We start from the raw sequence: 26,623 nt of genomic DNA, 5'->3' as shown, positions 1-26,623 counted from the left end.
AGAGTGTGATAAATAACAAATATGATTGTCCTATGGCTGTGTGGTAACGGGGTGGTGTATTTGTCTAAGTTTTGTCAGTTGTGTATAGCTATAAGTTGATATTGTTTGTATATGCTGGCCATACACCTTTAATAGCTGCCATGCTATTGTTTGTCACTAATGTTTCTGCATTCGCTTTACATTTCTCACGGTACATGCACAAACAAAATAAAACATTACACAGTAAGGCCATGTTCACACAACATATATTTTTGTACAAGTATGGCCGTTGTTGCAATCGGCAACAACGGCCATACTTTTACAAAAATATACGTTGCCTTGCCGTCTATGGAATCCTGTCCGGGGCATATACACATAGTATACGCTCCAGACAGCATCTCTACTGGCGCTGTAGAAAACAGACATGTCAGTTTTCTGTGACCGCTATTCACAGAAAACCCTGTCAGTGCAGACTGTGGAGCGTGTGGATCCGGCCATACGCTCCATAGTGTGTTGTGGGGAGTACTGATGCGGGCGCGCACGGGTGCACCCGCATCAGAACTTTGCGGCGCTAAAGATCATCCAGCCGGTACTGCAGTACTGGCCAGGATGATCTTTAATGAGACCGGCCGTTTTGTGAACCGTCCGGGTCACAGAACGGCCGGTCTCATGCAATGTGTGAACATAGCCTAAGAAACTTAAGATCTGACCACAAAAGCTTACAGTCTATTAAGAAATAAGGGTGACACAAGGAGTGCTATATTTGTTACACACCTCCGACACTTGTATTTCTACCTAGCCGACATGACAAGAAGTACATTTTGGAGTGTCTGTCTGCACCAGCTAGATAACAGGACAAAGTAAATACTACATGACTGCGCTTTTAATGTTTAAAGGGTTACTTATTAGCAGACTAAATATCCAATTTAATGAAATTCATGTGAATCTTATCTGGCTGCCAAAATATCCAAAGCCTCGCACCTGGTATTCCACTGAAAGGAAGTGTCAACTCTTATCAAGCCTTAAATTAATAAACCTGTGGGACTTACACATGGTAAATGGAAAAGCATCAATATTAAAGAAATAATAATGTAAAATCAAAGTCAACACAGCTATGTCATAATCGAATAATAGCCCCCACTTATCAGATGCTAGAGATGCAGTAACGCGCTGTATGTTCTTCCTGTAAATGGCTTTTTTGTGCACAAGTAACCCAATTGTTTCGTTTGCAAAATGTAAAGTGGAAATCAGAATATCTGGAGAAAGCTATTTTGCTGCATGCATATTGATATAAAACAATGCTAAGAGTCTACGAGCAGTTATTCTGCTTCTCCTCCAGCTGTAGTTGTATTGTATTCTTGAAATGGTTTCTATGCAGCTTTTTTTGTGTCCGTATTTGTATACAAACACACAATAAATGTAAACGGTTATGGTCACATCTGTTAGCATCAGATTGAAAAAGCATGTTCCTTACTTGGAAAGTAACCTTTTTGTTTGATGGAAGAACATATGTTATTATAGAGATTTTACTAACTATATGGAAAAGGGGTCTGTAAATAGCGGACGATGCATTTGTGCAAAAGCTCCTATAGAGAGAGCAAAAAACTATATAGAAATCTAATATGCAAACAATAAGAGATTATTGCAGACATAGGACGTTTCCTCTATTAGGGTCCATTCACACTATGGAATCGGTGTTGAAATTCCGTGCAGAACCACTGCCCACGGAATCAGCGCTGAATCCTGCCTGTTATGTGTTTCAATGGGAGGCATTGCGCGCCTCCACTCTCCGTGCCTCTCCGCTCAAAGAATTGATAAAGGGGCCTTTAGAGTCCAACAATTACATGATTTACTCACTGGCACTAGTACGGCATATGACCAATATTGCCAATCATTGGCTGCAGTTGTCATTTGCCGCCAGGGGACACCACCACTGCCAGCTTACCAAGACCAGTGGGAACCTCCAGTGCATCTTAGTAAGTGGATATTTGGTTATTTCAATACATTTATTTCAATGGCTCTTTTTTTCAACATCTGAAGATTGTTTTTAAAAGGGCACTGTAACTACAAATAACTTTTGACATGTTGTCAGACATGTGAAAAGTTATTGATCACAACACATCTCTGAGACCCGCTCTAATCACGAGATATAGCCATGGAGAGATAGCAGAAGCATCATCCACTCTCCAGCCAGTCGCTAATTCCGTCAATATTTTCCTCATAGACTTTTGACAGAACACACAACTGTCCATGTTCAAGTCCATGATATACAGTCCGTACATCATGGACTTAACTTTTTAACTCTAATGGGACTTCCTGCATCATAATTCATTATGATACAGTGAGCTCCGAAACAGCTCACGCCGTCCGCTACTAAACTGACACGGCTGTGTCAGTACAGTAGCATGGAGCTTTTACTTTTTCAGAGCACACTGCATCATAACGAATTATGATGCAGGGAGTCCCATAAAAGTTGGAAAAAAATTTATCTATAAAATAGTTTTGAGTTTTTCAGCTTTAAGATTAGTAAATATTTTTCTCCTATTGTTATATCCGTTAGCAACAGTATATGATGTTAATAACTTAGCTCCAAATAAAAAAAACAATATTATACTCGTGATCTTAATTTCTGTTTTGGTCCAGCATAACCTTTACAATAATTTTATGGTCTATACCCTGCACATCCTGCCCATTTATTCACTCACTCGTTGCTGCTACATCCAACTATAGGATGAAACAATAAAACGTTCTTCCCTTACTGATAGCTCCCAAGCTGCCCATTACTTTTTCCAATTGGATGACTATAATTCATGCATTTCAAAGTCTATCTGAATATAATCCAAAGGGATCATTGTTTGTGAGAAAATAAGTGACTTAGTATAGATTAATAGCGTTGACTTGTATGGGGAGATGAACTACTGTAAGTGCTAATCCTTGCAGGGTACTAACCAGTAAATAATGCAGATGTCTTCATTAAGGATCCAGATTTGTGGTTATGGCAGCCGTGACATCCATGAAAGTCAGTGACTTTCTCTGACTTTCAGAAATCATTGTTTTTAATATCTACCAGTATAATCTAAACCTCCTATCTCTAATGGGACTAAGAAATGAAAGATGCTGCACACTGCAGACAGGACACAGCGAATAAGACATCATGAAATTGTCATAAGCATAACCAAACAATGCTTGTTCTGCTTTCTAAATTGTAGCTTCAGAGCCCAGCGTTCTCAGCAAATAAAAATGCCTGTCTTATCCACGAGGGTGACATATTTACTGGTTTGATAAGCGGTAGGAAAAAACTGTATAACTGCCTAGAAACCCCCAGAAGCATTTTAAAGGAGAATTATGGTTGCAAAGACTTTTGCCATATTGCAAGGTACACACAAGGCTGCTCTTCCAAATTGCATGTTGCTGCAGTTCTTGACAAGATGATGTTTTACATAATATCATTTAAAGCGACTCTGTACCCACAATCTGATCCCTCCAAACCACTTCTACCGTCAGATACCTGCTTTTAATCCAAGATCTGTCCTGGAGTCCGTTCGGCAGGTGATGCATTTATTGTCCTAAAGAACAACTTTTAAACTTACATCCCTGTGCCCAACGGCCGGGGCTTAGAATATCTGTGCCCTAACTTTGCACCACCTCTCCGTCCCTCCTCCCCACCCTCTTCGTCATAAGGAATGCCACTGGAACATTTTCTCCTGTCTGAACATTGCACAGGTGCCTTAACGATTAAGCCCATGTTCAGTATTCAAACAGCTGAGGAATAGGAGACAATCTGCTTGGAGCATTCCTAATGATGAGCTGGGTGTGCCAGCCTAATGCATATACAATCTAGGCCACTCCCATAGGGCACGGGGCTGCCAGTTTAAAAGTTGTTTTTTAGGAAAATAACTGCATCACCTGCCAAATGGACCCCAGGACAGATCTTGGATTGAAAGCAACTATCCGAAGGTACAAGTGGTTTGGGGGGGGGGGGGTCAGATTGTGGGTACAGAGCCGCTTTAAGGCTATTTCCATTCACTTAATTTTAGAGGTGGAGAAATGAGATTTGTCGTTACATTTTTGATACTGAAACCAGAATATAGGATATTACTTTAGAACTGGATAACAAGTGGTTATATATGTTATGTATTTGTTATGTATCTGTTTTTGAAGGCTACTTACAACAACTCCCACTGTTATTTATCTGCATCGCAGATCAAAGCAAATTTAAGATCCATTCCCACTGACTGATCTGGGCCAAAGTACATAAGCTACATTTAGGGTAGGTTAACACCAGAATTGCAGCAGTTTTCTTGCTGCGGGTTCCACAGCAAAATCTGTGCTATTCCCGACACTGTCAGTTTAATAGGTTTACATAATTGCAGCGGAATTTTCAAACTTCAGTGCCTGGAATCACTGCGGAACTCAGTATTCCTGACTGGGCTTTCAATTCATTTCAATCTGATTAAAAATAAAATGGGTGTAATTTGCCCATAGCAACCAATCCCAGGTTAGCGTTCATTGTGTCTGAGCTCATTATTATATACACGCTGTACTTTGATTGGTCGCTGTAGGCAAATTACATTGTTTTTTCTCTCAAACATATTGATATATCCGGGCCATGGTGTGTAGGGATACAAGTTCCATAAGTTGAGACCTATGATATTGAAGGTAAATCTTTATACTATAGAATTATAGTCCCTTTTTGGTTTATGTGTAAATTGCCATGCATTTGTATTTCCTGTCGCTCTCGTTGGAAGCTCAATAGAAATGGGTAATGAATGCGGCTTAAGGGAATTTCTTGGTACATTATATGGCTGACAAACTGATTTGTGCTGCCAAGCTAGCCAGGTGTTTCTGTGAATATGCAGCCCGGCAAACAGTTGCTGCCAATTGCTGTTTACTAAAGGGATGGAACAGAGTAAAAGGGAAAAAAAGTGCTATATTGTCTCTTTAAGAAGAACAATATCAGTTATTTTACAATGCTGAATGAAAAATCAACATAAGGCTGAAGTTCTTTAGTCGCCAACAGTTCCCGTCTTAAGGGACGTCAGATTTGCTTCATTAGTCCTATTCTTGGCTCATTTACTTGGATTTAAAAAAAACACTTCATTACTCTTAATATTTATTTTTTCTTTTTCATTGTTTAGCCATGTTGCAGTTTTCTTACAGTTTTGTCAAAGCAAAGTTAATTTGCCAGCAGCTACGCACATGTTTACTCCCTTTCTTTTACCTTTGAGACTAACTGGGTCAGGTATAACAAATGTTCTTAACCCAGTTTAGTCAGCAACCAGAGTAGCTGAAGTCGGCAGAAAAAATTGCAAAAAGTACATAACAAACAGCCGATGTCCAAGCCTCTGAAATATACAGATAAATGCTTGCCTCTTGCAGCAAAGCTGTGATTAGTAGACAATTCATCATAGTAATGAGGATTTGAATATGTGTTTTTGGATCTTAAATAAGCCGTCACCAGTGGCTGGGAACTGTCTTTAATGATTCGATCACACTTCAGAATATCTAGAAAACATGGAGTGAAGCTACGAAAAATAAAATAAGGGAAATCCCTATTTCTTGTTGGAAAACAAAATACTGTATAAATATTTTCTGTCTGATCCATTCAGATCACTAACAACTATGGTAACATTAAAGTAATTCAGGCAGGTTCTAAACTGTAGGTCAAGGAGACCAATGGTACCTTTCTTATATCTGTCTGTGTTTCCTGAATGAAGACAAATACAAAGTGTTAAAAAGGTATTCCCAATGCTCTAAAATCCTGAGGGCTGGAACACCTCCTCTTTCCCCCTCCCATTCCTATCCAGTCCAGGATGGGAGGAGGAGCAAGGAGGCATTACAGTCCTCAGCAGTTCAGTGGCCCGGGAATACTTTTTTGACACTTTGCACTGGAAAATAAAAGCATGTTTCTATGTAATGGAAGAAGAGACAGATATGACAAATACCATGTGCCTCCTTGATGTAACAGCTATGTACCTGTGTCTGCTGCAAGTTTTACTTTATTTATTCACTTTCAGTAAAGTAACCAGCAAGAAGTGATGACACTAGGCCAAGTTAACAGCCTTTTCCTGATAGTAATGTTTAATGCTGATATTTAGTTGATTGCCTTAACAAACTTTGTATTAATCAATAGTAGAAGTGAATCATAGGGGATCTGTTGCCAGTTCAAAGAGTGGCTTATACTCTGCAAGATTTGGCAGAGTCAATAACTGTACAGAAGAGTGGTAGGCTCTACCTCAGTAACAGATGGCAAAGTATATTAGAACTGTGTGTAGCCTGTACACTAAATAAATAAATAAATCGTACACAAAAGTTCTGTGTGACAAACACATCTTGACAATTTAATCCTTAACACACATTAAAGCGACTCTGTACCCACAATCTGCCCCCCCAAACCACTTGTACCTTAGGATACCTGCTTTTAATCCAAGATCTGTCCTGGGGTCCGTTCGGCAGGTGATGCAGTTATTGTCCTAAAAAAATACTTTTAAATTTGAAGCCCGTGCCAAACGGGAGTATCTGTTCCCTAACTTTGCACCACCCCTCCGTCCCTCCTCCCCACCCTCTTCATCATTAGGAATGCCACTGAAACATTTTCTCCATGTTGAACACTGCACAGGTCCTTAACGATCCAGCCCATGTGCCGTGCTGACACAGGTGGGGAATAGGAGGCAATCTGCCTGGAGCATTCCTAATGATGAGGAGGGTGGAGAGGAGGGACAGAGAGGTTGTGCAAAGTTAGAGCACATATACTCCCGTTAGGCACGGGCTGCAAGTTTAAAAGTAGTTTTTTAGGGCAATAACTGCATCTCCTGCCGAACGGACCGCAGGACAGATCTTGGATTAAAAGCAGCTATCTGAAAGTACAAGTAGTTTGGGGGTGTCAGATTGTGGGTACAGAGTCGCTTTAAAGGTATTGTCCAGAGAAAATCTTTATCTTTTAAATTAACTGGTGTCAGAAAGTTATAAAGATTTGTAATTTACTTCTATTTAAAATTCTTAAGTCTTCCCATACTTATTAGCTGCTAAATGTCCTGCAGGAAATGTTTTATTTTCAGTCTAACACTGTGCTCTCTACTGACATCTCTGGCCCAGACAGGAACTGTCCAGAGCAGGAAAAGTGTTCTATGGGGATTCGTAGAAAACTGAGACAGATTTCCTGTCTCGGCCAGAGATGTCAGCAAAAAGCACTATGTCTGAATAAAAATAAAACACAATTTCCTGCAAGACATATAGTAGCTAATAAGTACTGGCAGACGTGAGATTTTTAAATAGAAGCAAATTACAAAACTACTGTGTATAACTTTCTGACACCAGTTGATTTGAAATAAAAATATTTCCGCTGGACAACCCCTTTAAGTAACCCCCTCACAAAAAAATAGTATACTGGAAATACAAATACAAATACAAACACATGGGCACATATTTCCACATAAAAAAATACCTTCTTTTACTCAAGATTAAAAGCGTTACAATAAAGAGATGTAAATCTGTGCTCAACAACGACTCAATACAAAAATAACACCACCACAAATAGACGTATAGTATAGGATAAATAGACATGTAATCTTTGCACAACGCCCTTTCTATATGTAAAAAACATCTATAATATCCACTCTGCCCCTCTATATCCGGCCCCGCTCAAGCAAGTGGTCACATCATCTCTAACATTAGTATTCCCGCATAGGTGCAATAGTATGTAAGTTAAAGCTCTTACCCATACTGACCTGGTGGGATGGTGATTACCCCGACACGAGTTTCACGTTAAGATGTTTCATCTATATATAAATAAATAAATAAATATTCTAAAGAATAAGGTCTTGTCACAATAGTGCCTCTGCTAAATGGAATTTACTGTCATTATTTGTTTTTTATGTAAATATGGTAGGTTAAGGATAAAATAAAAATAATGAATTTTTTAAAGGAAAAACAACTCCTAATGTCCACCATACAAATCTTCTTAGACTCATAGCTCCATATAAATGCTTCATAGTCTAAAAATCACACATGCACATAAAAGCCTGTCATTGCATTAATTCCAAGCAAACGTTAAGTCCATTAGAAGTTATAATGACAATCCTTTATCTTACTGATAGTTTATATATTTGTACAGTGGTCCCTCACGTTCCAATATTAATTGGTTTCAGGGCAACCATTGTATGTTGAAAATATTAAATCTTGAGGCCAAAACTCTATCGGAAAACTGGTAATTGTTTTTTAAGCCCCCAAAATATCATCCCAAAATGAGAAAAAAAGATTTATAGAAAAATAACTTATGTGGATAAAGCAAGTCCTTACATACAACAGTCAGAAAGAGCGACTGGAAGCTGTAAATTACTTTCTATATAGAGGACTGGACCTTTTTCAGGGTCCTATACAGATCACGCAGGGTCCCAGAAAAATATAATAGAGCTACCCTCACCTGGTGCCCAAAGGAGCAACTCATCCTGGTAAAGAGCAGTATAAGACAGCCAATCACTGCATGCACTTCACTAATACTAGGGATTTACCAGTAACATGGCCACTATTATTGGTTATTCACATGTGCCGCAGATCCTAACTGTCTGTAGCATTTTATATTGAGTCTGGACTCACGTTACGATGGCCTAAAAAGGACCATTGTATGTTGAATATATTGTAACCTGAGGCCACTGTATAGTTATGCAGGATCCTGTTAATAGATATGGACTGAACGTGTGGCTGCCTACATCGTTGTCCAGTGATAACAGCTATTTTGAACAATTTTCACTAAACCACAACATGCGGCCAATAGTCGGGGATGCTGCATTCTGAGTGGGGGCTGTCCAGTTAGAGCAACCCCTTTAATTAGATACTGTGTCATAATTCATATATTCACTTAATCCTTCATGTACCATTTCCGTCGGTTCGGTACATTAATTTTCTAGCTGATATTTACATTTTCTATGGGCAAACAGCAGTGCAATATCCAGTATATTTACTGAAGCTCAGTTGCCCATTAAGAGTTGTTTCATTAAACATTAGAGAATATAGTTCAGTATGCAGATTATATATCTGAGACTGTAATTGTGCCAAGAGAACAGCATGGCAATTACTGAGACTTTCATTTCTTTTGGGGGCTGGAGGAAAGCTTTGATGACCAGATGGTGCCATGACACCAGGAGAAGGATATTTTTAGAAGGTAGCACTCACATATTGTATAAGACTGCTGTCTTTACACCTGGAGCTACAAGTTACTGTAGTTCACAGAATTTTACTTTTAGACCAACATCTTGTATTCCTTCTGGAGATTATTGTGGGTGCTTTTGTTGCTCCATCTACAATGACTATTCACAGTACTTTTGCGTGAGCTCCACGATAAGCAGCGCTCTGTAATATAACTGATCAATACTCTTGGAGAGGCCCAAGGACAGGCTCTTGAAATGTAATTATCTTTTGCAACTAAAAACACAGCAGGTAAATACTCTGGAGATGAGTATTCTTATTTATGGTAGATAATCACCTACGGAAAGTGCAACTGTTCTTAGACCATGACCAAGGATAGCCAAACAGCAAAAAAACAAAAGTACAATTTTGCTAATAGCCATAAATCAAGAAAATACATCAAACTCAGGCCATTATATTGATGTGGTGCTGCTGTGTATATTCTTGTAAAAAAAACACACCTAATGAATACATAACTGTCATCAACTATGTATGCGCAATAGTTTTTGAGAAGACGTGGCTGCTGGCTATTCAAGAGAAAGGTTCTGGGTTCTTAATCTCTTCGGCTGGGTAAGAGACCGGGATCTTTTCTCCCTAAACACCAAAGTTTGCTGTATTGTACAAACTGTTCTGCCTATCCTAGTGCTGCTGCTGCTAATAGAAGTAGTCAGCAAGTGTTCTCCCCCAGTGCTAGGACAGGCAGGGCAGGCCGTGTACAGTACAGCAAATAATATCCCCTGGAGCACACTAAAGACTACTAAGCTATTAGAAATGCACTTCTAAGACCAATAATCATAAAAAAGACAATATTAGCACCACATTTTTTTGTATTAGCTCCATTAAGGAGAGACTAACAGCAGGTTAGAAGAATCTAACCTCTTTTTATGTTCTCATAAAGGAGGAGATGCTGAGAAAGAGGGTAGTTTAGTAGTTTACCTTCATCATTTCAGCATTGATTTTCTACAATCCCGTGTTTAATTAATTTTCTAATTAGACCGTTGAGGGACAGGGGCGGGCCTACATCTCTGTTTCGCCCCGCCCCTTTGCATGAATTTTTATTATGTGGCCGCTCATCACTGCAGAGAGACAGACGAATAATCATGAAAATGGATGGTCAGGTAGGTAGAACAGTGTACCACAGGCTTTAGTACCACGCACCCCTTCCCCAGTGCACCTAACTACCCAAATAACATTAATAAAATGCAAGAAAACTGCACTGAGGATGAAGGTAAGAAACTACCATCTTCCTCAGTGTCTCCTGCCCTATAGGAATGTAATAGTTGTTAGATTCTTCTAATGTCCTGTTAGTTTCCCTATTATACACTAAAATGCATGGATTTTTTTATAAAATTGTCAGTCTAACAAGACTTCAAAGATGCAACTAATGGCATTAGCAGACAAACTTTCTTCTCCAAAATAACCTTTTAATTTACTTTACAAGACAGAATGAGCTGTTACCACTCTTCCAATGTCCTTTTGTTCCTCACACTAGGAGCACTAGAACATTAGAAGAGTGCGGACAGTGTCTTAGTAGTGCATCAAGCACAGTATTGGCTGTTCCTTTATGCTCCACACTCCATAAGTGTCCTCCTCACAGTAATAGTGTACCCTTACTGCCCTTACCCGGTAAAAGGGCCAACATACATTTAAAGCACCCTCTTAGTGCCCTGGTGCCCCACAAAGTACAAGCATCCCTGCAAAAATAAAAGGAATACTCACCTAACCCTGTTCCTTTGATGAAAGAAGCAGCTCAGAATACAGGCTTGGGCTGGGTTCACACTACGTATATTTCAGTCAGTATTGTGGTCCTCATATTGCAACCAAAACCAGGAGTTGATTAAAACACAGAAAGAATCTGTTCACACAATGGTGAAATTGAGTGGATAGCCGCCATATATCAGTAAATAACTGCCATTATTTCAATACAACAGCCGTTGTTTTAAAATAACAGCAATTATTTGCCATTAAATGGCGGCTATCCACTCAATTTCAACATTGTGTGAACAGATTCTTTCTGTCTTTTTAATCCACTCCTGGTTTTGGTTGCAATATAAGGACCACAATATTGACTGAAATATACGTAGTGTGAACCCAGCCTTGTGGTCTTTGCAACAACATCAGTACATCTCACCAATCTGCTTTGATTTTCTAATGTCCTATAAGCCTGAAGTGCCTTCTGAGAGTATATGAGGGGTCAGGGATTCAATATCATCTGCATGAGGAGTCAAGTTGCAGTTAAATGGACAAAAGGGCGCTGTTTTAGCCAGGTATCCTGCCCTACTTGTATATACACCTAAACCGGGTAGTATGATATGCTGACAGATATTCCCCAAAGAGAATTGTGATATTTGGGTGTTTTGCCTATTCATTAAACCAGTTATATAAGTATGGAATAAAGTGAGGCATCCGTATAATGGCCATTCAAAGAATGTAGCTCTATCTTTCATTTCAGTGAAAGAATATAGTTATAAGTTACACTATAGCCTATATTCTGCCTTGAACCATATAAGATACAGAAATACTTATCAGCCAATTGTTATTCATCTTCATTGTGATAAAGCTTGATGTCAGCAGAGCAATCTGTATGTGTAAATATATGCCTATATGAGGTGTTAAAGCGACTCTGTACCCATAATCTGACCCCCCCCCCCCCCCAACCGCTTGTACCTTCAGATAGCTGCTTTTAATCCAAGATCTGTCCTGGGGTCTGTTCGGCAGGTGATGCAGTTATTGTCCTAAAAAAATACTTTTAAACTTGCAGCCCTGTGCCAAACGGGGGTATCTGTGCCCTAACTTTGCACCACCCTCTCCGTCCCTCCTCCCCACCCTCTTCATCATTAGGAATGCTCCAGGCAGATTACCTCCTATTCCCCACCTGTGGCAGCCCGGCACATGGGCTGGCACCTGTGCAATGTTCAGCATGGAGAAAATGTTTCAGTGGTATTCCTAATGATGGAGAGGGTGGGGAGGAGGGACGGAGGGGTGGTGCAAAGTTAGGGCACAGATACTCCTGTTGGCACGGGGCTTCAAGTTTAAAAGTATTTTTTTTAGGATAATAACTGCATCACCTGCCAAACGGACCGCAGGACAGAACTTGGATTAAAAAATGCTATCCGAAGGTACAAGTGGTTTGGGGGGGGTCAGATTATGAGTACAGAGTTGCTTTAAATGGGTACTTAAATTCCTTTTCCCTTTAAATAAACTGGTTTCAGAAAGTTATATAAACTTGTAATTTACTTCTATTTAAAATTCTCAAGTCTCCCAATACATATCAGCTGCTGAATGTCCTGCAGGAAATGTTGTTTTCTTTTCAGTCTAACACAGTGCTCTCTGCTGACATCCTCTGTCCAAGACAGGAACTGTTCAGAGCAGCAGCAAATACCTATAGAAAACCTTTCCTGCTCTGGACAGGGGTAGCAGCAGAGAGCACTGTGTCAGACTGAAAACAAAACACCACTTCCTGCAGGACATTCATCAGCTGATAAGTATGAGAAGACTTGAGATTTTTAAATAGAAGTAAATTACAAATTTATATAACTGTCTAAAACCAGTTGATTTAAAAGAAAAATATTTTCACCCCTTAATGCCCAGCAGACAGTTCTTGTGAGAAGATCCTAGGGCAAGAATCACACTGATGAAGTGTCCATGAGCTCTGATTTTTCAAACACTTTGTCAGTAGTTTTAGAAATCCTGTAGTTGGGGCCTATTTTTGTACCATCTTCTGTGACTTGCTCTATTTAGTGCTACAATTTTTTATTTTTCAAATGTATCTGTGATCACCTGCATTTAGGTGGTATATGGCATTTTAGTTTATTATAACATAGTTGTTGATACATAAAACACAATCTGAACTGGAAATGAATTTGTGCAGACACATTGTATTAATTTGAGGCAAATATTAATAAGGGCTCTACTGTAAAAGCTAAAGTATGACCTCAACAGTGCATCGTCTAGTTTAATAAACCTCCTGATAAATCACTAGTTTGCTCTTTACATTGACTGTCCACTCTGTTTATTCAGATCCCAGAAAACAGTCAATCAGCTTCTTTGGATAGAAACAAGTGAAGTTTATTATCACATCTTCAGGACAGTGACAGTCCAACAGATGACAAATTTCTCTTTCATCCATAATATAGGCCATCTCTGAGGTGGAAGCAATAAATCAATGTCTCCATTAAATCCGAACGACATTGTTGGCATACCTGATTTCACCCTTGTACACTCCCTGTGGATTCACTGTGTTCTAGCCAGCTTCAACTAAAACTTTACAAACCTAGAAATGTAGAAAATTTGAAACCACAAATGATGATAGAGTTGATAAGTTTTTGTACAACAGAACCAAAGTACAAGTATTTGAGGGGAAATATACAAGGTTTTCCTATTTACTGTTGGAATAATAGGTTGTTTGTTTGTTTTTTAAATATTGACTCAAAATGCAAGTAGGGTAAAATTTTGTCTATTCCCTTATTAAAAACATTTTTACTTATTTATTTTTTGCTTATATAGTATAAACTCGAGAACGCTCTTAAATGCTCGAGTGCTCATTCCTCTAGTCGAGCATTTTTCAATCCTCGACTTGAGATTCGAGCCTCAATGAAAACAATGGGAGACCTAAGCATTTAACCAGGTGCCCTCCTGATTGGCAGAGAGGAGGGTACCTGGTTAACCTGAAATGTTACAAAGTGGCAATCTGGCCCCCAGGGGCCTCTTAGGAGCCAGACTGTGCCCCCCATGGGTTTAAGGCTGTGGAAATGCATAATGCATTTCTACAACCAAAACGCTTGCTGAAAAGCTGCTCAGCTGCCCATACAAATGAGCTAGCTGAGGCATCTAATGGAACTTTCTGCTTTCTGCCTTGTTCCCATTGAGAATAACGGCACACAACAAGCACAGGATGCATGTGTCTTAAGTGTATGGCTTAAAGGGATTATTGTCCAGGGAGGAAATGTTCCCCCCCCCCCCCTTCTGAGACGTGGAGGGGTGGAGATAAGTCGCAATAATTGCATATTAGTGAAACACAGCCACATGCAATGTCCAATAGCTGCACAGTAACTCCGCAATATTGGAGACACTTTGCAGCTATTTCACATCACATGATTATCGCAACTAAGCCCCACCACTTCATATCTCAGAGGCTTAAGACCATATTACATGGCCCGATGAGCAGAGGAAGGTTTCAGCCGTTTTCTGCTTCCTGGAGATCCCTTTTTATCAATATGACTTCTTAACACACATGTATACACAATAGGACCACATTCATAAGATGTTAATTCACCTATCAGTATGGTTTTGGAAGGAAACCATACAAATACTGTGCGAGGAAAACAGGCAAATACAACACAGGTGCCCTTAGGTGAACACTAGCTATAGATAACTGCTTCTTTAAGGTTAGATCTCATATCAATAATTAGGCAATAAAACACTGACAAATAGTTGGAATTTGAATGTACTTTGCTAAACTAATATGTACATGAGGCTTTTGGTTACAATATTTCATTCTATGTACACTGACCACATGAAGATTATCACTGTTTCTGTACAGCCTTGTATATGGACATGATAGATTCCTGTCAATGAGTATAAAATCCCAGAAAAAGATGTAATTATTGTGTAAAACAGTGGGATTTCTGTTCTTTTCCAATCCCTTCATAATAACTAATTTTATGGAAGTTTTTAAGAGCATTATGAATATGCTAATATAAGTTCCTTTAAGTAACAGCCATTATAAGTGACATTTCAGAAACATTACATTAGTGGTTACTCCAATAATATAACAAATCTAGGCGTCTGGATATGTTGGCACAATTTGTATCATGTTTCAGCTTCAAGTTTGGCATACACAGCACACATTTGACCTCTATTGGGCTATTGGACTATCTTAGGATACCTTTTATGTGCATAAAAACGCATAAAAAAGCAAAATATGCTACAATTTCTAAAAGTATATTTTTATTAGGAGTTCCTATGGGCAACATATGCCAATGTATGGCTATAAAAAAAATTATATGACGTATAAGTCTGACAGAAGGTCAGATGTAATGTGAACAAAGCTCATACTCTTTCTTTGAAGTATATGTCAGAAAATACATGGCCTAGAAGAGAGAAGTATGATATTGTAGGTAACTATGTTCATTTAATACAGCAGTATTAAAGGCAGTATCTAGCTCTTCATTTTTATCTGCTAGAAGAGTTAAATTCCTATAAAGGTTGTATTTTGCCTATAGAGAGATGCTGTAAAAATGACTGATGATCATGTCTGAAAAGTCTCATCATTTTGTAGGCTGTATAGACTGTATGTTTTAATATAACATCAAAAGATTTTTTTGAAGCCCAGAAGTCAGCCAACAAGATTGTTAGGGACTGTGACTTGGGCTTCTGTGGAACATAACGCTTCCATTTTTATTTCAAGTAAGATTAATAGAGTAGGTGAAGTCCCGAATTAGAAAAATAATTGGGTGCAGAAGGGACAAAATAGGGCAAAACTAAAAATACAATGAAACATACTTGGCAACAACATAGCAATACTGTGTGGGTGTATTTATTTATTTTGATTGCGTTGTATTTTTCTAAATCCAACAATGTTTTACTAGACCTAGGAGGCATAGGCAGCTTTTGTACTGTGAAAAGATGGGAGACAATGGAAAAGGTATAATCACAAAGCTTCATACTGAGGAAAACGTAGAATTGGGTGGAACATAAAGTGCACAAATTTTACCACTCAAAGGTCATACAGTTTGTCTTTATTATTGAAATTATATCTAAATTTTTTATCCATATAATATCAGATTGATAGATAGATAGATAGATAGATAGATAGATAGATAGATAGGTATTAGGTAGTATTTTATGGCAGTATTCTTCATTATAAATAAATAGAATTGTGTAGTTGGATAAAAAGCAGCAGCTCCTTTCATGTTTTACATGTGGTTGTATCTGAAAGTTTAACAAGATGTCTGCTAGTTAAAGGAAAAACTTTTGCTTTTGTTGCAATCAAAAAAAATCTGCCAAGAGGATAAACAGCAAAGCAATGTGGATCACAGTATATAGATGTATAGATGTAATGCAAGCTACACATGAAACAGATATTTGAATATTTTTACAAGCAGTGTGTTGCCTGTGTTAGGACCCTTTTACATAGCTTGACAGTAGGCAGCCAACAAGTACCAATCAGCAAGATTGGCGATCACTAGCAGCGCCTTCAAAAGGCTCAATGAATCATCATTAGGGTGGGTTCACACGTACCGTATCCACAGTGGATTTTACAATGCGAGTTTACAGCGAAATCCACTGCGAATACCTGCCTATTCACTTCAATGAGCTGACATACTCACAGCGGGATTGTCATCCCACTGCAAGTATGTCAAAGTCCGCGCCCTTAGCAACCCGTGGCCTGGGTACATATTTTATCGGGTCCCCGCTCCGGCTTGCTTCAGGGGCTCCGGCTGACAATCCCGCTGGGAGCATGTCAACCCATTGAAGGGTATCGGCAGGTATCCGCAGCCAATTTCACTGCGAATTTGCAGTGGAAAATCCGCTGCGGATCCGGTATGTGGGAACATATCCTTAGACATAGAGATGTGCAGCCAATATTGCTGATTTATAGGGCAGCACAAAAGATTCAATTGGCCAATCAACAGGCGTTTGCTCGTTCATCGGCTGATCACTGGCTCTTTTACATGGACCGATTATCAGGCAAATGAGTGTTCCATTAACTTTGAGCAGCTGAATATTGTGCCTTAATAAGCACTTGTCATTTCTATTAGCTTTGCATAAATAATAGTTCAAACATAGCTAAAAAGTTTTCCAAAAAGATAGTGACCTCACACATTTGGATGTTCATTGCAAAGGCTTGTCATTGATAAATAAATTCTCAAGTATATTTAATGTGAATAGATTATGCAGATTCCATTCAGCGAGTAACATATTCTTCTATTTAGTATGTAGAATAAACGTAGAATAGCAGTAATTGTAATTTGTCTGAACAGAAAGATGAATTTGTGCTCACATGGTACAGTCACTAAAATAAATAGTATTTTCATATGCAAAAACCGCATATGCAGCGCTTATACGAAGCAAGCCTTTGATATGAATATTAACAATTACATATCTAAGCATATGCATGAACCGCTGTGTTGTTCTATATAACTACTCTCTACGGGGAATCGTATCCAGGTGAGTTTTCACAGCCACTCAATGCCTACAAAGCAGGCCCTGTTATGTTAGGAAATTGGAAAAATAAATCATGACACAAAAACAGCAGAAAAGACAAGGAAGAGCAGCAGTGAGAGATATAGCCCCCGTTCAGACTTTCATCTCTCAGTTAGGTTTGCTTGTGCAGGAAGCATGTGTTTAATCACTATACTTGACTAAATTTATCTTCCCTCAGACTAGCATGTATATTTCACCACTGTTCTGTAGGTTAATCCTTGCTGTCCTCAAGGACTAGCGGGCAAATAGACCTATGTGAGCCTGGTCAAGTGTACAGCTGCAGACATGAATTATACCTTCCGCATTCGGCTCTTATCTTCATCTCAAATCTTCAACTTTCTTTTTTTCTTTTTCAGCTTCTGTCCAGGGTCCATGGGAGAGAGCTATATCACCAAATAAAGTGCCATACTACATAAAGTAAGTGCCGTATTCCCTCTATAATAAAGTAATATAGTCTAATGTGCAATGCTTGAATTTTGGGACTTTGTCTTCCATCACCTCTACACTTTTGTGTGTTTTTGTGACACCGGCTAAACTGTCGCTAAGCCTCTTATTAATGCAATGCAATGACCCAAAAAGACGCCGTAGTCTGAGAGTATCCTGTGCTAGTATAGCATCCATTACAAGGCTCTAAATCATGTGATATTTGCTTGCTGACCTATATAAAATGAGTTAGTAACCTTGTTCTCCCTTGGGCAGATGTCTTCATTAAGTGCGGTCATCACAGTTAACGCAGCCCTGGTCTCAGATTGCTGGTCTAAAGATTTTCTTTTCCTTGTACAAAATGATGCAGCCTAATTGCTATTGCCGTTCTCTAGAGGTCATGTTATTTAAAACTTGATGATAAAACAACTCAAGCTGGCATTGGCCTTCATGTTTCTAGCACCAAAACTGATTAGATCGAAGTCACAACGACTCCTTCGTCGGCGGTATAAAATGTGAGTTACCTTTCCAGATCGTGCACGTGTGCATAAACCACTGTCTGGCGCAATGGAAAATCTTCTTTAATATAGACTGGATTTAGTGGGGTATTAGAATTACAAGGCAATACTGAATAATTAACCTAGGATCTAAACGGCTGACATGATTGTATGGTGGTTTATTTAGTAGAACAGCACATATTTATTGTTGTAGTGCAATAGCAAAAGTGTCATTTATTGTTGTTGTAGTTGTTGTTATTTATTGTTGACTCACCATGTCCGAATGCAAAGTCATACATTTCAGGATATAAGGACTGGTCTTACTTATGAGTCCTTAGATAATGTTCTACACATTACTGATCATCTGGTTGAGACACATTCATCACATTTTGTTTTATATCTTTAAATGCAATAAAATTTCCCATGCTCATTGAAAAATCTGTTTTTGTCAACTAAGGGGGCACTCACACTTTCCAAGATTATGGTCCGTGCCTGGAAGATGTGCTACAGACCGGAATCACAAAACTCCCAGCATCATGATTCATTATGATGCCAGGAGCTCTGGGTTAGTTCAAATCTTCACATTACAGTACTGACACCAAGGCGGGGCCAGGAGCTTCGAATTCTGTTCTGCAGCACATCGTCCATATATATAGACTGTGCCCAGAATGTGCAAATGACATGCCTGCTTATTACACTGGGCAGGAAAAGTTGAAAACTGTTAAAATCCAACATGCCTGATTTCTCCTTTCCTTAACATTTTGCATTGGATGGCAGTAGACCTACATCCATACACAATAGAAAAGAATAGGCATATTGTCAGGGCCCCTGGGAACAAAGAGACACGGGACAAGTGGGCCCTATAGCTAACACCCCCCACGCTGTCCCTACCTACTTGCCACAATCCGCCCTAAGATGGCGACGAGCAACTGGGCGGTGTTCCCTACGCTGCGGTACGTGCAAACATAAGACAAGACAAAATTCACACAATAAAGAATAGTCGTCTGGCCAGGTTGGCAACAAACGGGCAGCAGAAGTACAGAAGCAAAATCCACAAGAAAGGTCAAGGTCACGAAATCCAGGTCAGAATCACTAATACACACGGAAAGGAGATACTAGGACAAGGCACTATAACAGACAGTAGGCAAGGTAAATGGTAAAACAGAAGCCAGAGACAAAAACAATATGAACTGAGAACAGAGCAAGGAGCACTGAACCCAAAAACAAAGACTAGAGAGAAAAAGGCAAATGGATCAGGAAACCAAGGAAACAGGCAGAATAGCAAAGGCTGGATCTAGCAGTACAGACTAGCTGGACAAAGCTATCAAGAGCCCAGACTGAAGGGAGGGAGAAGCATATAAGGGAGCAGAAGCCCCGCACTCCAAGCAGATAGGCTGAGCAGGAGAAACACACAAAGCCAGAGGTGAGGAGACCTGTCAATCACAACACAGCAGACACAATAGTGAAAAGACCACAACAAGGAAAGTGCAGGGAGAACTAAGAAAACATGGACCGGATCACAAAAGACATAAGCAAAGACCACAGTAAAACCAGGAACAGATCATGGCCAAAAGCACAGTCTTTGGCGCAGAGGTCGAATCTTCGCAGCAGAGGGTGGCACTGATGCCCTTCAGGTGCGATCATGACACAGATGTTACCATCTTTCATTCAACGTGTATGGGCAGCTTTACAGGAGATCCACTAGTTAAACTGGACAAAATACTGAGATGCAATACCATACATTTTGTAGACAACATAGAAAGACCCTAATAATGAAGCATGAGGCTCAGTAGGTTTAGCTTTTCTCAGGATATTATTTTAAGGAGTTCAATTTACGGAGTTGCGGCAGCTTCTGGTTAGTTTTTAAAGATAGTCCATTTTAACAGTGCATCCTGTGAGACAGTCCACCCTGTGAGATAATGCATCATGCGAGACAGTCCACCCTGTGAGATGATGCATCATGTGAGACAGTCCATCTTGTGGCCCAGTGCATCCTGCCAGACAGGGCAACCGGTGAGGCAGTCCACGCTGTGACCCAGGGCATTATATACTACAGTATAGTCCATCCTACAAGACAGTCCTTCATGTGTGATAAAGCATCCTGTGAGACAGTCCATTTTGTGGCCCAATGTGTTCTGTTAGACAGGGCATCCTGTGAAACAGTCCACCCTGTAAAACAGTCCATCCTGTAAGACATTGCATTCCATGGAAAATTTCATCCCGTGAAAAAGTCCATTAAGAGGGTTTAAAGATGACAATAATTAAAAAAAAAAAAAAGAACAAAAAGTTATGTACATATTATCCTTCCTAGCAGACTAAAATATTGTACTGATTTACTTCCATTTCAAACCAATTAAATGGAGTGCTTTGCTATGCTTTTGAGCCCAAGAACTGGCAGTACAAGCTATTAAACTCACTTTCTATGCTTTACATTTGTTACTAAGTAGATGTAAAAAGCAGACACAGCCCTGCATTAAGCCCGACACCTGCAGATATCATGTTCCAGGTCTGATATGATAATAAATCGGTGTTGTTTGTAATGGGTGTATAATTATTACAATGACTAGTCTTTGCCTCCAGGAAGGAGTATCTGATTTTCTATATTACTAATGACCTGTTGAACACGGGGACATATTGAACTGTGCTAATAGTGCTCCTGTGCATAGGGGCCAAGCAACCCAGCAGTAAAAAGCCGTCTGTATTCATTCATACTACTCCTTATATCTCTACGCAGTCAAGCAAAGTGCATAGTTACTGTTTTGGACATTTATGGAGGATTTAAGAGTAAGATGAATTATACCCCGGTATACTCAAAAGAAAGTCAATTAATTAAGGATTCAGTAACTGTGCCTAATGAATTCTGCATGTGGAAACCCTACTGGTATCATCTGTTTCTGCAATACGGATACAAATCAGAGTTATTACATTTGTCACCGGACTACAGTACTAAATGTTTTCTAGAACTGTTTAAAAATCTACTTCCCATAGCGAAATCACAACTCAAGGGTGAATTTATGTGACTGTAATTGCTTGGAGTTCATCTTTACTAGGATGAATTTTCGAAAGAATTTTTACAGTATAGTAAAAAAAATATTTTATAGTTTGTTATGGGCATAACTGTATGTGGTGCAAAGTGTGTGGTTGTACCTGCCCTCTGGATACAAAGGACCTTTCTCCTATACAGATCGTCTAAATAATGTATTATAGTCAAAGCTCCTGGTGCAGATTTTGGGTTAGAGTCCAGGAGCTTCAAGTAACCCATCTGGTTTATGTCATAATACACCTTTGCTGGGTTCACACTACGTATATTTGAGGCTGTATGTTTGAGGCTGTATAGCAACCAAAACAAGGAGTGGATTGAAAACACAGAAAGGCTATGTTCACATAATGTTGTAATTGAGTGGATGGCCGTCATTTAATGGCAAATATTTGCTGTTATTTTAAAACAACGGCTGTTATATTGAAATAATGGAAGTTATTTACCGTTATATGGCGGCCATCCACTCAATTTCAACATTGTGTGAACAGATCCTTTCTGGGTTTTCAATCCACTCCTGGTTTTGGTTGCTATGAGGACCTGACATGAGGACCAAATACAGCCTGAAATATACATAGTGTGAACCCAGCAAGGGTGCGTTCACACCTACCGCATCCGCAGCTTATTTTTCCGCGGAAATCCGCAGGTCTGGTAGTGCAGATTTCAACCTGCGAGAAATCCGCGTATGTGTGCGTTGTGCGGTTTTTCCGCAGCAAGTTTATCGCAACTGAAATGTCAGTTTAGAATGAGAGACATTTTAAACTGACATTTCAGTTGCGAAAAAACTTGCTGCGGAAAAACCGCAAAACGCACACATACGCGGATTTCTCGCAGGTTGAAATCTGCACTACCAGACCTGCGGATTTCCGCTGAAAAATAAGCTGCAGATGCGGTAGGTGGGAACGCACCCTAAAGAATATAATTTTGCTCCATAATTTCAAACAAGTTCATATTACTCTGTTTGGGTGCGTACACACTACGGAATAGTGACGGAAAACCCTTTGCACAATCCGCAGCTCACACCCGCCAGTGGACTGATGCAGGCGCGTCTCCGGCCATGTCATAGACTCCATTCTATGCACGGGCAGGGTCTGCCCTCTGTCCAAACAATGAACATGTTGCGAGCTGCGGAATGCACAACGGGTTTTCAGTCGCCATTCAGTAGTGTGCATGCACTCTCTATGTACTTTTACATTTTACTAAGTGGAGATCAAGTTAAAATATTGTGTTGCATGTACCATGGCTTGTACAACATATCTCCTATGGTTTTCATGGTTTAGTAGTGCAAGGTTATTTTTAGGCAGTTCCTTTAATATTTTTATGCATAAGAGACAGTTGTTTTGTTTTTTGTTTTTTTAAACAATTAAACAAATTATGAATACATGTTATAACATTACATTAAGCTTCATAACAAAAGCTAAAATGCTGTGTCAAATCTGTTGTTGTTAAGCCTTACCAATAATGGGGGAGATTTATCAAACATGGTGTAAAGTGAAACTGGCTCAGTTGTCCCTAGCAACCAATCAGATTCCACCTTTCATTCCTCACAGACTCTTTGAAAAATGAAAGGTGGAATCTGACTGGTTGCTAGGGGCAATTGGTCCAGTTTCACTTTACACCATGTTTGATAAATCATATGTGTCAAGAAACAGAAAAAGGAAAAAGCTAGTAAAGTGGTTGAGCCTTAAACCCCTTAAGCCTTACGAAGCCTACAGACCTCCCTGACTTATACTAGGATCCATTGGAGTTTCAAAAGGGTTTCTGTCATTTTGATGGCAAGAATAGCACTGCATACTGCCCTACTCTTGCTGTTTAAGTAACAGAATTGCCCTCAGGGGTTACAAATCGAACTCCTAATAAAAATATGACCCCAAAATTTACTTTTTGGGTAGTTTGCTGGCAAGTATCTATACTATTGGTTGAGTAATGGTGCATGGCTCAAGGTTAAGCGATAGATCCTCACAGATCCTCATAGATCTTTCACAGAGGCTCATAGTGCCTTTACTATGGTGCTCCTGTGCGCCATTTTTGTTAATATGCAAATTAGGCAGTTTGGTGCACCAGGGTGTGGTACAGATCCAGCCAGTGATCTGTTGTTATAGTAATGCCTTTGAAGACTGCAGCGACCGCTCTTCAGTAATAGCCATTGCTCACCATCTCCTCTCAATAGATTTTTTTCATGGCCTTGCAAAGCAGCACCAGGTGGGACCAAGTATGGATCTCTGAGAGCATGCTAGCTTGTTGCATACTACAGACCCCCACCACTACTTTCCAGGCCTCCAGTCCACCAACTTCAGCTATAAGCAATTTCATTTTATACCACAGACAAGGGGATAAGGGACAAAACCCCTCTGGCTTGCATCCACCAATGCACCAACGAAGAATAAGTCATTCTGGTCTCAAGCTCACCTACACACCTATGATTAGAGATGAGTGAAACGAATCTGGCAAATTAAAATTTGTTCCACGAAGTGAATTCCTGCGAATTTGTTACGAAATTCGCAAAATAAAAAAAAATGGCGGCCACACGCTGTCTGGAGTGTCACTGAGCAGAAAAAAGGGATTAACCATAACCTCCTTTTGCCCATCCAATCAGCTGCAGGCCCCTCTGTGATGTCAGCACCTCACCTTCTATATAAGGCGGTTGGTTAACAGAGGTGGCCAGTCGGCTGTGTGTGGAGGAGAGAGCAGGATGGCAGCAAGCAGTTAGAGCAGAGCAGGGAGAGACTAACAGAGCCATTTAGAGAAAGAGAGAAGAGAAATGGTAGAAATTGGATGATTGACTGGATGATTGACTTTTTTTCTTTTATTGTGATTTTCCAATTTTTTACACTTTTATAACAACATGCTTTAACAAATTTGCCCTTCTGTAATAGTCCCAGTATTGTAGCTACTATAGTTTTGGCTGTTTTAAGAAATTTGTTAAGATCCTATTTGCGAATCTTAACAAGTTTGACTGAAAATTTGCAAAGCTCGCAAAACGAATTTCCGTCTGTGTCACTCATCTCCACCTATGATTATCAAGTCCAGGCCTGACAGCTACATAGAGCAAGAAAAGACTATCCAGATTTCTAACTCCCCAAAGTTAAAGTCTTCACACATCACTGTACATCCCCCCCCCCCCCCTACAAAAAAAAATATATACCCCAACAGTAACCTACACACACCCTTCATGAGCTTATCTAATATACTGTCACCCCCTGTCCTTCTAGTTAATGTCTTTCTGAACCATAATCTCGCATCTCTTTATATATGTGTTATAGAGACCAGGTTGGAATGTGTTAAAGCTAGCGCGATACCAGGATGTCTCTCTGGAGCATCAGTATTCTTTACAGTTCATCTTTGGGAGCTGCATCATGCCTCTGACCTAGTTCATTTTTCTGCTTAGCACAAAGGATTTCTACCTACTATGTGAATTGGGCACATAGTATTGGTAGCAGTTCCTTATACAGTATAAACCTCCTAATTTCTGCAACAGCAGCGACATCTAGTAGAAACAATTAATGTTCTAGCATTTACTCATGCATGAAAGTACATACAAACAATTAAGAGACATAGCAAAAAATATAAATACACAGTCATACAGTCTCATTGGTAAAGCATTTTACCACTTACAGGCCACTTAAGGCCCCCATGCTTATTCCACCTGCTGCTTAACATAGTGACTGTCATATTTACTAGGATCAGTGCTAAACCACATCTAAGTGTTTTCCATATAATAGAGTCATTGGATGCTCTCTTATGTATAGTGGATCTGACACTCAAGGCCAGTTAGGTCATACGAGTGCCTGGCACAGAGAAGTATGCATCTTTTCATAGTATGGTTTAAGCAGCTTTATTTCTTCCAGCATGAAAGACACTGTTAAAGTGGTTGAAGAATAGGTGGTTGAAGATAGGTCGATGGTGGCCATCTGCAGTCATATTTCAACTGCTTTTACTGACATGTCCAATAATGATCTGATTGATTTTAGGTAAATTATTATCGGGCATGGAGGTCAGTATGGAATCAAATACACTCTCCTATTGTGACAATCACTGTAATTATTGTATCAAGTATAGAAAATCGGCCCCGTTCTCAGAATTAGTGGGCATTTCTCTATTTGTATTAGTAGTTATAAAATTGTACAATCCATATAAAACGGGGACCGAGGCAGTAAAAAAAATGAATTACAGCATATTATTGCTTCTGTACCGCAAGTTTATGTTGACTGTGTGGGACACTGGGAGCACCTGGTGTATCTGCAGCTGCCTGCAATGAATTATGGGCTCCGCAGCACATCTGTATATCTGAGACAATGCTGTCAGTGCAAGCAGTTGGTCTGCAAGAATATCTCTCAATCAGCTCTATAAAAATGACTATCAATCACCGAGTAACAGTCACGCTTTTTTTTTTTTTTCTTCTACTCTTCAAAATCAATGCAGAAGGATATGCGGTGTGAAAAACAAACTCAGCTCGCTGAGTATCATTGGACGTGTTTGAAGTCTGATGCTCCGAACAAGCTAATGGAAAATAGCTAAAGTGTTATTATTGTACCCCTGGGCAGATTTATGTTCGCGCTTCTTCTTACCGGGATTTCTTTTCTGTAGGTAACAAGAAACTGTAAATTAAAGTTTGCATAATTTGTATCTGCTCGAGGTGTAAGCAGTCACTATTAGCCGATCGAAACGAAGACAGCCCAGCCATAGACAAAAGAGAATCGTGTTTTACAGCTTTTCCTCTTGTTCGCTTATTGCACTGAAACAAAGCATTGGAGTTTTGAGAGTATTTTTTTATTTTTGCTTTTATGGTCCAGATCAAGCTTTATCGTTCCTGAGCTGAAAGTAGCTGTGATCGTATGCTATCCTATGGAGAGGCAGGCTCTATGGCCAGCCACTGTGCACATAGCTTTAATTAAACATCTCTTCATTTACAGTCCCAGATTTTCCTCCGTGTTTGATTTATGGAAGTTTCAGTGGGTAAAAAGGATGATCAGATAAATCACTGTCAGATTATTCCTAGACATGAAAGTTCACTGCTACACAAATGCACCTTACCGTCTCTTGAAAACTTGAGTCCCAGTTCACATGGAACATATATCTTGTGTCAATTTACAAAGCTCCACTATACTTGTTAGTTAGCTAGAGGAATAATGGAAAGAAGAAGAAAAAGCTTCAACCTTTTTCTCAATGTGTGCGTTCAAAGCATGGGAATAAAATACATTACATAATTAAAATAATGCACATGTCTATTAAATAGGCTATCTATTTGGATGACCCATTTTCATAATGCAGCCTCCCCCAGCGACAATGAGCAATT

At 39.5% G+C, this 26,623-nt stretch overlaps 1 protein-coding gene across 14 annotated transcripts in view; it reads left to right on the top strand.

The window, feature by feature from the left end:
• DMD (dystrophin) overlaps positions 1-26,623 on the top strand; it is a 1,858,252-nt gene that overhangs the window by 1,597,717 nt on the left and 233,912 nt on the right. For all 14 annotated transcript variants that reach the window (XM_069970999.1, XM_069971008.1, XM_069971005.1 and 11 more), the window contains one exon: positions 17,727-17,787. In XM_069970999.1, coding sequence (XP_069827100.1) covers positions 17,727-17,787 — 61 coding nt within the window. The remainder of the gene's footprint in view (positions 1-17,726; positions 17,788-26,623) is intronic.

The sequence above is a fragment of the Dendropsophus ebraccatus genome, chromosome 5 (genome assembly GCF_027789765.1).
Source record: "Dendropsophus ebraccatus isolate aDenEbr1 chromosome 5, aDenEbr1.pat, whole genome shotgun sequence".
NCBI classification, from domain to species: Eukaryota; Metazoa; Chordata; class Amphibia; order Anura; family Hylidae; genus Dendropsophus; species Dendropsophus ebraccatus.
This window is presented reverse-complemented; position numbering and strand designations above follow the sequence as displayed.